This window comes from Heterocephalus glaber, unplaced genomic scaffold, assembly GCF_053883595.1.
Source record: "Heterocephalus glaber isolate CG9 unplaced genomic scaffold, H.glaber_assembly_v1.0 deba00001760, whole genome shotgun sequence".
In the NCBI taxonomy this organism is placed as follows: Eukaryota; Metazoa; Chordata; class Mammalia; order Rodentia; family Bathyergidae; genus Heterocephalus; species Heterocephalus glaber.
This window is the reverse complement of record NW_028258457.1, coordinates 8,267,400-8,281,952: the sequence shown is the minus strand read 5'-3', so window position 1 is coordinate 8,281,952 and position 14,553 is coordinate 8,267,400. Positions and strand designations below refer to the sequence as shown.

At 50.9% G+C, this 14,553-nt stretch overlaps 2 protein-coding genes across 22 annotated transcripts in view; both read left to right on the top strand.

Moving 5' to 3' along the window:
* The first annotated feature begins 2,501 nt into the window (after positions 1-2,501).
* Positions 2,502-7,212, top strand: Qtrt1 (queuine tRNA-ribosyltransferase catalytic subunit 1). 8 transcript variants are annotated; one of them, XM_013065858.3, is made up of 10 exons: positions 2,505-2,788; positions 3,012-3,080; positions 3,442-3,580; positions 5,150-5,228; positions 5,310-5,425; positions 5,953-6,112; positions 6,326-6,401; positions 6,494-6,603; positions 6,823-6,910; positions 6,980-7,212. In XM_013065858.3, exons 1-10 carry the CDS (start codon positions 2,543-2,545, stop codon positions 7,130-7,132), a joined length of 1,236 nt encoding a protein of 411 aa, XP_012921312.1. In that variant the 5' UTR covers positions 2,505-2,542; the 3' UTR covers positions 7,133-7,212. The 8 variants fall into 8 exon arrangements, with proteins under 8 accessions (XP_021100742.1, XP_087057757.1, XP_004865586.1 ...); XM_004865531.4 differs by having other exon boundaries at positions 2,507-2,788; positions 5,974-6,112; XM_004865529.4 differs by having other exon boundaries at positions 2,504-2,788; positions 5,953-6,401.
* A 2,519-nt stretch (positions 7,213-9,731) lies between these two features.
* Positions 9,732-14,553, top strand: part of Dnm2 (dynamin 2) — a 69,974-nt gene continuing 65,152 nt past the window's right edge. For all 14 annotated transcript variants that reach the window (XM_087201618.1, XM_087201616.1, XM_087201619.1 and 11 more), the window contains exon 1: positions 9,732-10,140. In XM_087201618.1, coding sequence (XP_087057744.1) covers positions 9,980-10,140 — 161 coding nt within the window. In that variant the 5' untranslated portion in view covers positions 9,732-9,979. The remainder of the gene's footprint in view (positions 10,141-14,553) is intronic.

The following is a 14,553-nucleotide window of genomic DNA, read 5'->3' as shown; positions in this document are numbered from 1 at the left end:
ATTACAGTTAATGGTTATGAGATTATTTACATAAAGTGTGATTAGTAGAGGTCAATGAAATATATATAAGCAGAAAAAAGTTATCAAAAAGATGTTAAGGACTGGGGTGACACTCAGGGTCTGGTAGATGGTTAGCATGTAAGATACTATGGGTTCCATCCAGTAGTAAGATACATATTGCAGTGGAGGGTTGTACCCCATGCATCAGGCATGCTGTGCAAGTGCTCTACCACTGAGCCACACTCCCACCCCCACAAAACGTTATTTATAAGAAAGTGTTGAGAATATCATGTACACACAGTTAAGTGTTTCTTTTTTAAAATTTTTTCAAGTGTTTCTTATAGACATGATGGGATTAGAAAACACAATAATAGGTCAAGTGTGGTGCAACATGTATGTAATTCCTACACTCCAGGAAGCTGAGGCAGGAGGATGACAACTTCAAGTCCAGCCTGGGTAACTTAGTGACTCAGCCAGAACTTGACTCAAAAGAAAAAAAAAAAAAGCTGCGGATGTAGCTCACCTCAGTGCAAAGGCCCTGGATTCAGTCCCCAGTGTTGATAAATAAATAAATAAATAAATAAATAAATAGTTTTTGGAAGCAGACCTGCTAGAATTGGCCAACAAATCAGATATAGAAGGTGAGAGACATTCTCAGTGAAGGAAAATACATTGACAATTAGAACACTTTGACCTACTCAGCTTCAAGATTTTATGTTGTTTTTATATGCAGTTGTTTCAGGATAGAAGCTGGTTTTATTGCCAGGTTCTTCTTAAAACTTTTTTTTTTTTTTTGTACTGGGGATTAAACTCAGGACCTTGTGCTTTCAAGGCAGGTTTGGCGCCACTGAGCTAAATCCCCGGCCCCAAGAGGCTTTTAAAAAAAAGCATATCTGGAGTTGTGGGTGTTGCTCAGTGCAAGGTAAAGCACTGGTCAAGCATGGGGGAAATGCTGGGTTAGATCCCCAGCACCGGCAACAAAATAAAAAGTATCAGTTCTCTACGTGATATGACCTAAAGCAGTGTTTTGGTTTTGGTTTGTTTTGAGACAGGGTCTTGCTTTGTAGCTTAGGCCGACCTTCAACTCACTATGTAGCCCAAGCTCACCTCAAACTCATGGTGATCCTCTTGGCCCAGCCTCCTGAGTTTTGGGATTACAGGTAGGCACCACCACACCAGGCATTGGGGTTTTCTTAAGACTGGATAGAAATGTAAGGTGTTGTGGTGCACCCCTGTAATACCAGCTTTTGGGAGGCTGAGGCAAGAGGATCGCTGCGACTTCGAGGCCAGCCTGGACTTCTTAGTGAGTTCAAGGGAGAGAGATGTCAGAATTTTCTATAGTTAAAAATACTGGGGAATGGGTTGGGATGTAGCTCTGTGCTAGTTTGCCTAACATGCATGAGGCCCTGGGTTCAATCCTCAGCACCAGACACACATACAAATATAATAATTTTAAAAATACTGGGGGGCCAGGGATTTAGCTCAGTGGCACTGCGCCTGCCTCACAATTGCAAGGTCCTGAGTTCGATCCCTGGTACCAAAATTAAATAAATAAATAAATGAAAAATAAAAATATTGAGGAAGCCATACATGGGGAATCCAGAGGAGGAATATTTCAGAGAAAGACCACAGTAAATTGCAAAGGCTTGTGATCAATCTCCTGGCGGGATATTTTGGAGGCGTTTCCTCAGCGATTGTTCCAGCACCCTGAGAACCTGGCAGCATTAGCCGTTTTTATGTAATGTTTGAATTGAAGGTTCCAGGGAGCTAGTAGTCCTGCCCACAGCAGCCCAGTTTAGGACAGCTTTCATCTCAATGCAAGTGTTTTGGGGCAATGGCGCTCTCTGCTGGCCATGATCAGGTCCATTTCTAATAATATCGATTATATTTTATGTATTATTATTAATGGAACACACCTAGAGTTCGATAATCCGTGACTCAGCCTGCCTCAGTCCCACGCAGCATGCAGGCAGGTCCAGTGGGGATTTATGTATAGGTGTACACTGAATGAATGAACTCATAAATGCAGACAGGCTCTGGGGCTCAGCCTTCCCTGTATACCTGGACTCCTTTCTTTCACAGAATAAACTAATGATTATTGATCATTTGCTATGTGCTATAGGTTCTGCTCTAAGCTCTTGGGAAGGGACAACGGATGAACAAGATAAGACAAAATCCTTTATCAGGCCCTGTGTAAACCTATGTAGTACCGGCGCTCTTCTCATTAAATCTGTACAGCTCTCTGTAATCTCTGTAAATCTGTCCTTATGTAGGGATGCTATAATTTCCAGCACTTTAGGCAGTAGAAAATTATGGTTCAGTGAGCCTTTCAATTGTAGATCGAAAAGTAGCGCCGATGAAATTTGTAGGTAGCGTTTGCTGTGGAAGAACTGGTCGCCTCGCTCGGATCAGTACGTAAGCGTAGGTTGCCATGGTTCCCAGACGCTCTCCGGGGCTTCGACCCGCCCCTTTTGTCATGTGACCACAAACAACATGGCGCCGCCCACGGCGTTCCGTGTTTCACGTGGTTCCAGGAAGCAAGATGGCGGCAGGGGCTGCTGTGCCGACTTCTCTGGAGTCCGCCCCGCGGATCATGCGGCTGGTCGCCGAGTGCAGTCGCTCCAGGGCCCGCGCGGGCGAACTGCGGCTGCCGCATGGACCGGTGGCCACTCCCGTGTTCATGCCAGTGGGCACGCAGGCCACCATGAAGGGGATCACAACCGAGCAGCTGGACGCCCTGGGCTGCCGCATCTGTTTGGGAAACACCTACCACCTGGGGCTTAGGCCGGTGGGTGGGCCTTGGCCTGGGAGGGCGGCGGAGTATGACATAGGGGATCCCTGGGCTTTGACTCTGAAAGTTTAAGAAGAGAGAGGGGCGTGGAGCACCCCGGGACGCCCTGGCCTTAGGCTAGGCGCTGTGCAGTTGCCCGGATTGAAGCCAGCCAGCTCCGTCCCCAGCACGAGATCCCAGAGTCCCGCTCACCAGAGACCACTTTCCTGCCCCAAACCAGGGCCCTGAGCTGATCCAGAAAGCCAACGGTCTCCATGGCTTCATGAACTGGCCTCACAACCTGCTGACGGTGAGTGGTGTGCGATCGGGAATCCAAAGTGGTTACAGTCTGCAATCCCAGCATTCAGGAGGCTGAGGCAGCAGTGTCTCCGCTACTTTGAGGGCAGGATGGGTCACATAATGAGTTCAAGGCCAGCCTGAACTACATAGCGAGATCTTGTCTCAAAAAAATAAAAAATAGGGGCCGGGGATTTAGCTCAGTGGTTCCGCCTCCTGCCTCGCAAGCGGAAAGTCCCAAGTTCGATCCCTGGTACCAAAAAAAATTTAAAAAAACAAAAACAAAAACAAAAAAAACAAACCCTAGTGGCGCTTTTCTGGGGTGAAGAGCCCAGCATCCTCATTGCATGACAGCCTTGTGGGGTTTCTCCCAGGACAGTGGCGGCTTCCAGATGGTGTCCCTGGTGGCTCTGTCTGAGGTGACGGAGGAGGGTGTCCGATTCCGGTCCCCTTACGATGGTGAAGAGACCCTTCTGAGCCCGGAGAGGTCCGTGGAGATCCAGAACTCCCTGGGTGAGCGGATAGGAAAACACCTCCTTCCTTCCCCTAGGGTGCAGGCCCCTCCTTCCTTCCCCTAGGGTGCAGGCCGAAGGGCCCTGCACCCTAGGGACCACAGGTTTCAGGGAAATGAATCAATGTGGTTAAATCTATTAGCACAGTGCCTGATATATCGTAGCTCGCCCCTTCCTTCCTTCCTTCCTTCCTTCCTTCCTTCCTTCCTTCCTTCCTTCCTTCCTTCTTTCCTTCCTTCTTTTTGGTACTACAAAGTGAACCCTGAACAAAGATACATTTTGCATACATTTTTGTATAAAAATGTGTTCAGTAAACAATGCCCTTCTCATTCTTGTCCCCCATGCATCTAGTTCACTGTTAGGTCAGCCTTTACTGGGTTTTTTTTCCTTTTTTTGTTTTTAGAGACAGGATCTCAGCTCTATAGCCCAGGCTGCCCTTGAACTCTCTTGATCCTCCTGCCTTGGTACCCCAAATACTGGAATTACAGGTGTGCACCACCACACCTGGCACATTCTGAGATTTTCTTCTGTGTAACAGAACAAGATTTATATTGACTTTGTATGGGTGTGTGTTTGTGTGTGTGTGTGTGTGTGTGAGAGAGAGAGAGAGACACACACACACACACACACACATACCAGGGTCTGAACCCAGGGGCTTTTCACAGGCCTTAATTTTTAAAATTTTGAGAGACCCTGAATAGTTCACTAAATTGCCCAGTGTGTTAGTCACTTTCCCATCACACTGGGACAAAATACCTGACACCCACACTTAGAGTATGAGAGATTTGTTTTGGCTTATAGTTTCTGTGGGTTCAGTTTATGTTTTGTTGGCTCCAAGGCAGAAACAGCAAGGCATAGGAGTGTAGAAGAGGACAGCTGTTGAACCCAGGGCAGCTGGGTAGCAGAGAGACAAGGGAGGAGCCAGGGAGAAGGTCAGGCCCTTGTGATCCTCCTCTTCAGACCAGGTTACATCCCCTAACAACACTTTCAGCTTTGAACGCATCATTTTTTTGGTACTGGGGATCGAACTTAGGTCCTTGCGCTTGCAAGGCAGGCACCGAAACCACTGAGCTAAATCCCTGAACTCATTTTTTGAGACAGGGTCTCACCATGTAGTTCAGGCTGGTCTTGAACTTGCAATAATTGACCTGCATCAGCCTCCTGAGGGATGGGATTACAGACACAGGCCCCTGCGCCTAGTTTAGATGCCCATTTTTAAAAGCTCTCTCTGAATCCCAGAGTTTGGGAGACAGAGATAGGAAGATTGAGAGTTCGAGGCCAGCCAGGGATTGAACTCAGTGGTGCCGTACCTGCCTTGCAAGCAGCAGGTCCTGAGTTTGATCCCTGGTACTGAAAAAAAAAAGAGTTCAAGGCCAGCCTGAGCTAAGTTCATGGCTAAACTGGACTACATAGTGAGACTCTGTTTAAAAAACTCTCAGGCTGCTTCCTAAGTAGATTGGGACAGCTCTATGGGGGTCAGCAATGCCTGTGAGGTACCTGGGGCCATCTTGACCCCCCCCCCCCCAGAGGTGGATATCCTCCCGGTGATGGTACCCTGTCTTGCTGTCAGGCTCAGACATCATCATGCAGCTGGATGACGTGGTCAGCAGCACTGTGACTGGCCCGCGTGTGGAAGAGGCCATGCACAGGTGGGCAGAAGTGGGGAGGGCATTGGGTCCCGCAGGCTTGTCCTCCTCCCCTAGGGGCTGGTGACCAAGGCCCCATTGCAGGTCCGTCCGCTGGCTGGACAGGTGCATTGCAGCCCATCGGCAGCCCGACAAGCAGAACCTCTTCGCCATCATCCAGGGCGGGCTAGATGCGGACCTCCGGGCCACTTGCCTTGAAGGTAAATCCGAGGGCAGAACCAGGGCTTGTTTCTCATTGGGGGCCAGGAGTGAGATGCTGATTGGGCAGTGGTTGTTAAAGGGTAAAGCATGGAATGGGAATAATCTTGATAGCTTATGCCATTTGGGTGTTGTGCCTTAGTTTTCTTCTTCCTCCTGCTCTTCTTCCTTTCCCTCCTCTTCCCCTTTCTTTTTTTTTGGGTGGTAATGACAACGTGGCAGTGGAACCCAGGGCTGTTGTACTAAGCTACATCCAAGCCCTATTTAAAATTCTATTTTGCCCTAAGCTACATCCCCACTCCCTTTTAAATTTATACTGCTGAATTGTTGAGTTGCTCAGGCTGGGGTTGAATTTGAGATCCTCCTGCCTCAGCTTTCTGAATGCTGGGATTACAAGTGTGTGTCACCATGCCCGGCTCTCATGTACTTTAATGACCATTGTCTTGCAAGCAGGAAGCAGAATGGTTATAAGGATGGTTTTGCATATCATCAAGTCAGGAGTTCCTAAGTCACATCACACTATGGTAAGGTGGGACCATCTGTGACCTAGAGATGACCAAGAGGGATGTGCCAGGCTTCGCCATCGGTGGCCTGAGCGGTGGTGAGAGCAAGGTGCAGTTCTGGAAGATGGTGGCGCTCAGCACGTCTAAGCTGCCGAAGGACAAGCCCCGCTACCTGATGGGGGTCGGGTATGTTGAGGGAAGAAGACCCTGCTTATGGGGAGCAGATTTCTGGGCACCCCTTACCCTGCATGGGGGTGTGTATGGGGGGCAAGGACACAGCCTTGCTGTAGGGGAACCGAGGAGGACACGGCTGTCTCAAGGTTGCCAGGGAGGGCACCTAGGAAGCCCACCCCAGAGCTTCAGCCTCTCTGCTGCCCTCCCCCACACCTGTACCCCCAGCTATGCCACTGATCTGGTGGTCTGCGTGGCTCTTGGATGCGACATGTTCGACTGTGTGTACCCCACACGAACTGCGGTGAGGGCCTGGGCAGTGGACCAGGGGAGGGGGGGGACAGGGAGCCCAAAGATCCGGATGACCCTCTCTCCCCTTCCCTTTCCCACCCCCAGCGTTTTGGCTCTGCCCTGGTGCCTACTGGGCAGCTGCAGTTGAAGAAAAAGCAGTATGAGAAGGACTTTGGCCCCATAGACCCAGAGTGCTCCTGCCCCACTTGCAAGAGGTAGGTGATAAGGTATGCACAGCTAATCCCAGCACTCAGGAGGCTGAGGCAGGAGGACCTTTGAAAGTTTGAGGCCAGCCTGGGCTACATAGTGAGTGCAAGGCCAGCCTGGACTACTTAGCCAGACCCTATCTCAAAAAACAAAATGAAAAGGTGATGAAGTTGGGTGCTGAGGGGGCCGGGCTGGTCCTTGCTCACCAGCCACCTCCTGACCCACAGGCACAGCAGGGCCTTCCTGCACACCCTGCTGCACAGCGACAACACGGCCGCCTTGCACCACCTCACTGTGCATAACATTGCCTACCAGGTGGGCAGGTACAGGTCGGGGGGGAGGTCCCCGGCGCCTGGCACCAATGCTGACCTTGGGCCCCTGCAGCTGCAGCTGATGAGCGCCATCCGAGCCAGCATCGTGGAGAAGCGCTTCCCTGACTTCGTGTGCAGCTTCATGAACACCATGTATGGGGACCAGACCCTCTGTCCCCCTTGGGCCACCGAAGCCCTGGCCTCTGTGGGCATCACACTGAGCTGAGTGGGCTGCTGGAGGGAGCTTGGGGTGGAAGATACTGAAGGATCTTTTTAAAGGTCTTTTAAAAAAATATTCTAACTTAGCATGTGTTGTCTGAGTCTTCTTGGGGAGGTGGCCTGTGTGGGCTCCTTAGCGATCTGAGCATCACTGTGGTTGGATGTGGCCCTTCCTGTTGATAATAAGAAGTAACGGAGTCACTCTGGGAGGCTGAGGCAGGAGAGTTGCAAGTTCGAGCTCAGGCTGGACAACTTAGTTACATAGAACCTATCTCAAAACAGAAAATTTTTTAAAAGGCTATAGAGATGTAGATCGATGTGAAGGTTCTGGGTTTTATCCCCGGTTTTGATGAAAGAAAGAAAAGGAAAAAAAAAAGAGAAGTAATCATCATAGCACCTTGTAACTGGAAGCCACCTGTCACAGCCCAGCGTGTAGAACATGGTCTCAGAGTGGGTGCTTTTTCCTCCACCACCCTGGAGTGAGCACTTGTGTCCTCCCCTGCAGACAGCTGAAGAAACAGGTCTAATTAGCGGAAGTAGCTTGCTTAAGGTCACCGCCGGAGAGTGGCAGCTTGTCTTTGGTGTTCTTGTTCTTAGCCTGGATTCTTCAGACATGTGGCCTCCTCTGCTCTCAGTAAATGCAGTCACCAGGTGCCATGTGGCTTGTGGTCACACTGGGACTACTTTTGGGGGGCGTGCTTTAAATAAAGTTCAGGCTGGCCTCAAACTCATAGCGATCCTCCTGCCTCAGCCTCCCGAGTACTGGGATAACAGGTGTGGGTCACCATGCCCGGCTAATTTTTTTTTTTTTTTTTTGATACTGGGGATCAAACTTGGGACCTTGCTGCTTGTGAGGCAGGCGCTGGAACCACTGAGCTAAATCCCCGGCCCCTTCGCCCAGCTAATTCTTGTAACATAAGGATGTGTGCATAGCATTGTGTTCATTTCAAGACACACCTCAGGTTCAGAAGTGTGAAGTCACTTGGTCCTCTCAAATGTCAGGCTGTTCAAGCTCCTGTAACAAAATACCATGAAACGATGAGAGTGCGCCCTCAAGTTCAGCTATCTTTTTGCTGCCTTCTTCTTCGGTATGAGGGGAAGGGCAGCTACCTGGGGTCTCTTATGAGGACACTGCTTCCCTTTATGAAGGCTGTGCCCTCTTGCTGTAATCACTCCCTCCAAACCCCATTACATCGAGGGAGGGGGGTTAGCTTTCAACATAGGAATCATCAGGGATCAGATATTTTCAGACCATAATACCCAATAAACAGGCCCAGATCCAAGTACACTCAATGTGAACCATTACAGAGCTGGTGTCCCTAAAAATTAAGGCTTTATTTTTTTGATCCTGGGGATTGAATCCAAGACCATCACATTGAGTTACATGCTCAGTCCTTTTTAAATTTTTTTTTTTTTCAAAGATCTCATTAATTCACCAAATTTTGCAGGGTGGGCTCACATTTGTGATCATCCTCCCTCAGCTTCCCAGAGTGCTAGGAATTACAGGCGTGGACCCATCTAGCAAAACTAAGACGTTTGAAATTGAAGAAATAATACCTGTTGGAAGCACAACTCAAATAGCAGAAAAAGTGTAAATACTCATACGAATTTGTCTATTCTTCCAGAAATTTTCCATGTGTACACAGTTTTTCACGAATGTCTCCGGCCTGAACTGCATTAGTTCTGCTCCTCACCCTGCTCCCTGCTCCCTATCAATTCATTTCTGCTCAAGAGTTCCAGATTCCAGAACCTCCAAGGTCTGCAAAACAACGTGTTTTTACATTAGGAATCTGATCCGTTGATTTTCACTGGTTACTGAAAAAGATCCGTGCTGTGCAGGCAAACAATGCAGGAGCTTTAGCCTCATCAATTCCATACACAAGCCTATGGCGCGCCTCATTGGCCAGGGGTGACTTTAGGGCTCTTCCGAGGAAGCAGTAGTGTTGCCTGACTGAAGTCGCTTTGGGATCCTGCTCCCACCTCCGGCTTGTAGAACTGGAGCCAAGATGCATTCTGGAACCTGTAGTTTTCTCTAGAGGCCGAAAACTCAGAATTGACAATCATTGAGTTCTACCACGAGGTGTCGCCCTTCGGCGAGTACGATGGATCTTATCCTCTACCTCAGTAGACTGTAAAACAACAATCAGTAATGAAAACGGGCATGTTTACGGATTGACAAGTACAACTCTCAATCAGAGTCAAAGTTCGGATGTTAGAGCCCACCCTCTTTTGTCTTACTGGCTGGAGGCACGAAGTGATATTTATATAGGCCAATGGGAAATATTTAGGGAACTAGGTAGTGGCAAGTGACAAGCCCGTGTTGAGAGCTCGATCCTTAATCTGATTGGTCAGTTTTTTTGATCGGCGTGGATTTCGACCAGTAAGGGTGGCTCTTCCTGTTGGGTGGAGCCAATGTGTCTCTTCCCGAAACACCGCCTCCCGGCCTTGACAACTCACTTTTCCACTGCTATTGGCTGTTGCATAACAGTGATAGTTCTTCTACCCAATGAGCTCCCAGAGCTTTCCGCAGGGGGAAGGCATACTGAGCCATAGGCCCGTACTTCCCTTTCATTGGCTTACGTGTAGGAGCGGCAGCGTGACCGACCAATTAGTGTCAACAGGAGGCGTTTGGGTGCATCCCCGCCCGGGGCGGGAGGTCGCTCGGGTCGGGTGTCGCCTGAGAACCGGATGAGGCGGCGACTGTGAGGCCGAGCCGGGAGCGGGTGTCGGAGCGGGTGTCGCGTCGAAGCCCGGGCCGGAGGGGAGCAACGGCCACAGACACTGCGGGCCCGGGTCGTTGAGGGTCGAGGGCGGGCGGGGAGCGCTGGGCGCTCCGGCCGGGCCTGCCGGCGCCATGGGCAACCGCGGGATGGAAGAGCTGATTCCGCTGGTCAACAAGCTGCAGGACGCCTTCAGCTCCATCGGCCAGAGCTGCCACCTGGACCTGCCGCAGATCGCCGTGGTGGGCGGCCAGAGCGCCGGCAAGAGCTCGGTGCTCGAGAATTTCGTGGGCCGGTGAGCAAGCGCGGCAGGACTCCGGGCGGGCGGCGGCCTAGGGCGCGGAGGGCTGCCCGGGAATGGCGCACCCTGCGCCGCCGGCGTAACTGCGGCGCCTGCGTGCCCGCGATCGGGACGGGACGGGACGGAACGAGGACGGAGAGGCGGGTCCTGTCGCACTCCCTGCGCGGAAGGTTCCCTGCAGGGGCTGGGGCGCAGACCCAGGCCCCGGGACGGGAGTCGCATAGGCTGAGCAGCTTGGGACCGGAGATGCTGAGGAACCCCGCTGTGTATCCGGTCTCGGGTTGCGTGGGGGAACTCTCCCATCTGGTTGCCTGAGGGTCAGGCATATATCGCCCTGTGCCTGTGTCTGTCTGTCCGTCCATCACTGGCGGAACCTGCCATCTAGATTATCTGTTTGAGCGACCCCTGTGGAGTGGCTGGCGGTTCCTATATCTGGAGCAGCCCACCGCGTCTGGTTGGCCGTCTGGCCTCGTCACCACCACCCTTTGGCTGTCTATCTGTCCCAACCCACTCCACAGGCAGCCCCCTTGCTGTCTGGCTTGCTGTCCAGGGTGACCTCTGCTGTCCCGCCACCCATCTGTGCCCCTCACGGACCAACATTTAACCAGTCCCTGGCTCTGGCTGTCCTCACTGGCCTCTGCCAAGTGACTGCTTGGGCTCTAGCGATCTCTGGTTCTCCTAAGCTGACTTCAGCTTCTTCCCTACCGCAATTTGGCTCTTTCTTCAAAGTGAATCCTCCTGTCTGCCCTGTGTCAGCTCATCACTACCTCAGCAGCTCCGGACTATTTGCCCCAATCCCTCTGGCAGAGGATGACAGGAGGGAGGAGAGAGGGACCTGAAGGACGAAGTTTGCACTCGGTTCCCTGGTTCCCTCTGGAATGAAGTAGCACCCTGCTGGGAACTTTGGCCAGGATTTTTCTCACATCAGGAGTCTGGCCCCCAGCTAGAGCTTCCAACGTGGCCACCCTTCTTGGAGCCTGGGAACGGACGTCTTGCTTGATAGGGCTCAGAGTCAAGAGCTGGGCTGGAGCCTTCCTGGGCATCTAAACCAAGAACCCCACTGTCTCGTGGGCAAGTTCTAGGATTCAGGAAGTGAATGAGTGAGAACCGCTGCCACCAAGGGACATTGATTCACCTCTCCCCTCCCCCTCACTTCTTGCCTTGGCAGCTCCCACAGGGGTGGCCACTTCTCCATTCCAGGAAGTCCTCAGTCTGGAATGGTGTGTCCACATCTGATAATATCCTCACTGCTGTCCAGAGTCATCATTATTGTTATTGTTGTGCTTAGCATTGTTATTATTGTTAACAGTTGTAAGGGGAATTGTTCATCCAGCTGGCTCAGGCCCCACTCTGTGGGTTCGTGTCCTTGGTGTGTGTGTGTGTGTGTGTGTGGCTTTTTGAGACAAGGTTTTGCTATGTATTCCAGGCTGGCTTTGCACTCACTCTGTAGGCCAGGTTGGCCTTGAACTCTTGGGGATCCTCCTGCTTCAGCCTTCCAAGTACTGGATGGTAGGACAGGATGAGCTGCTTGGATTCCTTGTCTTGCATCCCACAGTGAGTGAGTGGGGTGGAAGTTCTGTTGTCCTCTGGCACCTTAGAGATGGGGGGGGCTCATAGAGGACTTGTCACCCACCCAGCCCTAGTTCTGCCCTCCTGGAGGCCTGGAATTTCCTCCTTTGCTTCCTTGTCTCCAGCAAGTAGCTGTCTTTCTTTTGTGGCTGAAAGGTGTGGGTCTGGGGCCAGACTGGAGGCCCCTCTGCATGGCCGTCTTTCTTCCTGTCTAGGCTTCTGGCGTTTCATTTAAACAGCTCACCCACAGAGCTGTTTAATTTACTTTGTGATCTTGCACAGGTTGTTTGACCATTCTGAGCCTGTTTTCCTTCCTAAAAACTGAATGACGGTCTGTCACTAAGAATGTTGGAAGGATGCTGTGAGACAGCACATTGAAAATGCTTGCTGTAGCCTGGTGGGGTGGCATGCACCCATAGTCCCACCTACTTGGGAGGCTGAAGCAGGAGGATCGCTTGAGCCTGGGAGTTTGACTCAGCCTGGGCAACACAATGAGACCCTGTCTCTTAAAAAAAAACAAATGCTACTTAGCACAGTGCACACACTAGGTCTCGAGTTGAGGCCATTATTCACCCCGCTGGTTTCTTTCATGTCGGGGGCAAACACAAACTAGAATTAAAATGCTCTCCAGCTGTGCATCAGACTTCATTTAAAGCTTACCAGGGTGGCACTGGGATGATCCCCAGGCCTCACCTTGCCTCCATCCCCTGCACCCTCCGTTTGTACACCTGCTGCAGGCCAGAGATACTAATCTGGCACCTGAGGTGCCTCCTCCCAGAATCCTGTAATGCAGAAATGGTCATTAAGGTCATCAGTTCATCCAGGAAGCCAAAGTTGTAGGAAAATTTTATTTCTTTGTGGAACTAAAGATGAAACGCAGGGCCTTGCACATGCTAGAAGTCAGGCACTCTACCACTGAGCTACATCCCCAGCCTTTTTTATTTCCTTTTGAGAAAGAGTTTTGCTCATTTTCCCAGACTGGACTTGAACTCGTAATCCGTCTGCCTCAGCCTCTTGAATTTTTTTTTTTTTTTTTTTTTTGAGACGGGCGTCTCACTATGCAGTTCAGGCTGGCCTTGAACTCACTAAGTAGCCCAGGCTGGCCTTGAGCTCAGCTTCCTCAGCTAGGAACCAGGATTGTTACTAACCTACATGAGCCTATTTCACTCCCTAGGGAGGATGAATTCACTTGGTGCCTATTGCTATGCATTTGTGACATCTTACACAAGGGACTTAATCCCCATTTTCTGAAGTGGGAGTTACAATAATTACACCCTTTTTATGGTTGAGTGGGGATTAAATGAGGCAATTTAGATTGGCTGGGACTTTCTTGGAGAAAGTGCTAAAGCGTTAGGAATTGCTCACTGAGAGTGGTTTTTAGCCCTTGGCAGCACTATTTGACTGTGCCTGGGCTTGAGGCCCTGAGGAAGATATTCAGACCCCCAGCCTTCCAGCAGGGAGCAGATAAAGGAGAAACATGGTAGAAGGTGATAACAGTTATGGAATAAAAGGATAAAGGAGAGATCATAGCGTGAGGGGATCACACTTTAAACCGAGGAGTCAGGTCACATTTGAGTTTGAGTAGAGCCTTGAAGGAGATGAGGAAGGAACCAAGGGAGACTCGGAACAGCATCTCAGGCTGTGGGAGCAGCCAGTGCAAAGGCCCTGGGGTGAAGCCGGTGCTGGAGAGCAAAGGGGCACAGTGAGAGAGGAGTTGAGTGGGGCATAGGGCAGGCCACCCAGGGCTTCAGGGGCAGGGACAGATTAGAGGTGGAGGGTGAGTGGCTGGGGGGAATGTTCTCTCTGGACCTGCTCCTAGGCAGACCAGGGCTTTTCTCCTCCGATTATTCCAGTCAGCAGATTCTGTAAGCACAGAGCGGTGCTCTGCAGCCCAGGCTGGCCTTGAACAGCAGCCTCCTGCCTCAGCCTCCCCAGTGCTGGGATCACAGACATGTACACTGCCACGCCTGGCACTTCTTTTTCTTTTTGGCCATACTAGGGATTAACTTGGGGCCTTTGCACCAAGCTCATCCCCTGCCCTTTTTTTAGTTGGAGACACGGTCTCCCCACTTTGCCAAGTTTGGGTTCAAACTTGTGATCCTCCTGAGTGCTGGGATTACAGGTGTGCACCACCACACCTAGCCCCTAAATTGCATCTTGAAAATGGTATGCAAGGGCCTGCCCTGGTGGTCTCTAGGACCTGGGCCAGGCCCGGGGTGGGGGTGGGGTGTCCAGAGGCATCTGGAGGAACACACTGTCCTGAGGCTGCCACGTACCAAATGAGTGATCTCACTCATGTGAGCCTCAGTTTCCTCATCTGGACAGTGGGACTATGATGCTTTCTGTGTCCTGGGAATGGGGTGAGACTCAAATAAGCTGAACCTATGACACATGAGACAGTGGCCTTTGATGCTCTTGGTGGTTAGCACTGTTTGCCTTTAACCTGGATCAGGACTCTGCTGATCAGTGTTAGTTTTTTTTTTTCCTTAAAGAAATGGAACTCACGATTACATTGTTAATATCAGTAGCACCTCATTTTATCACATATTCCATTTGAGTGCCCATCTGTACAGGCAGTGTTCTGACCAGGGATACAGCTGGTTCCAGGACGCACGTAACCCACGCAGGATGTGCTCACATACCACGCACGCATGCACACATGTACAGGCACACATCCTATTCCCCAGTTCCTTTGATGCCAGCTGGAGGTGTTCTTGGTTCCATTCTAAGCGGGATATCCTGGCTGTAAACAAATACTTGGATGTCAGAGTTATTTCCACCAGTTTCACATATGGTGGTGGGAAATTGGAGCAGAAATCCCCAACACTAGAAGATTTG

What these genes read in the sequence shown, in the direction of transcription:
- Qtrt1 (XM_004865529.4), top strand. Translation starts at nt 2,543, where the DNA reads ATGGCGGCAGGGGCTGCTGTGCCGACTTCTCTGGAGTCCGCCCCGCGG. An exon ending in ACCACCTGGGGCTTAGGCCG is followed by an intron (nt 2,789 to 3,011) that starts GTGGGTGGGCCT and finishes GCCCCAAACCAG; the next exon opens with GGCCCTGAGCTGATCCAGAA. An exon ending in GTGGAAGAGGCCATGCACAG is followed by an intron (nt 5,229 to 5,309) that starts GTGGGCAGAAGT and finishes GCCCCATTGCAG; the next exon opens with GTCCGTCCGCTGGCTGGACA.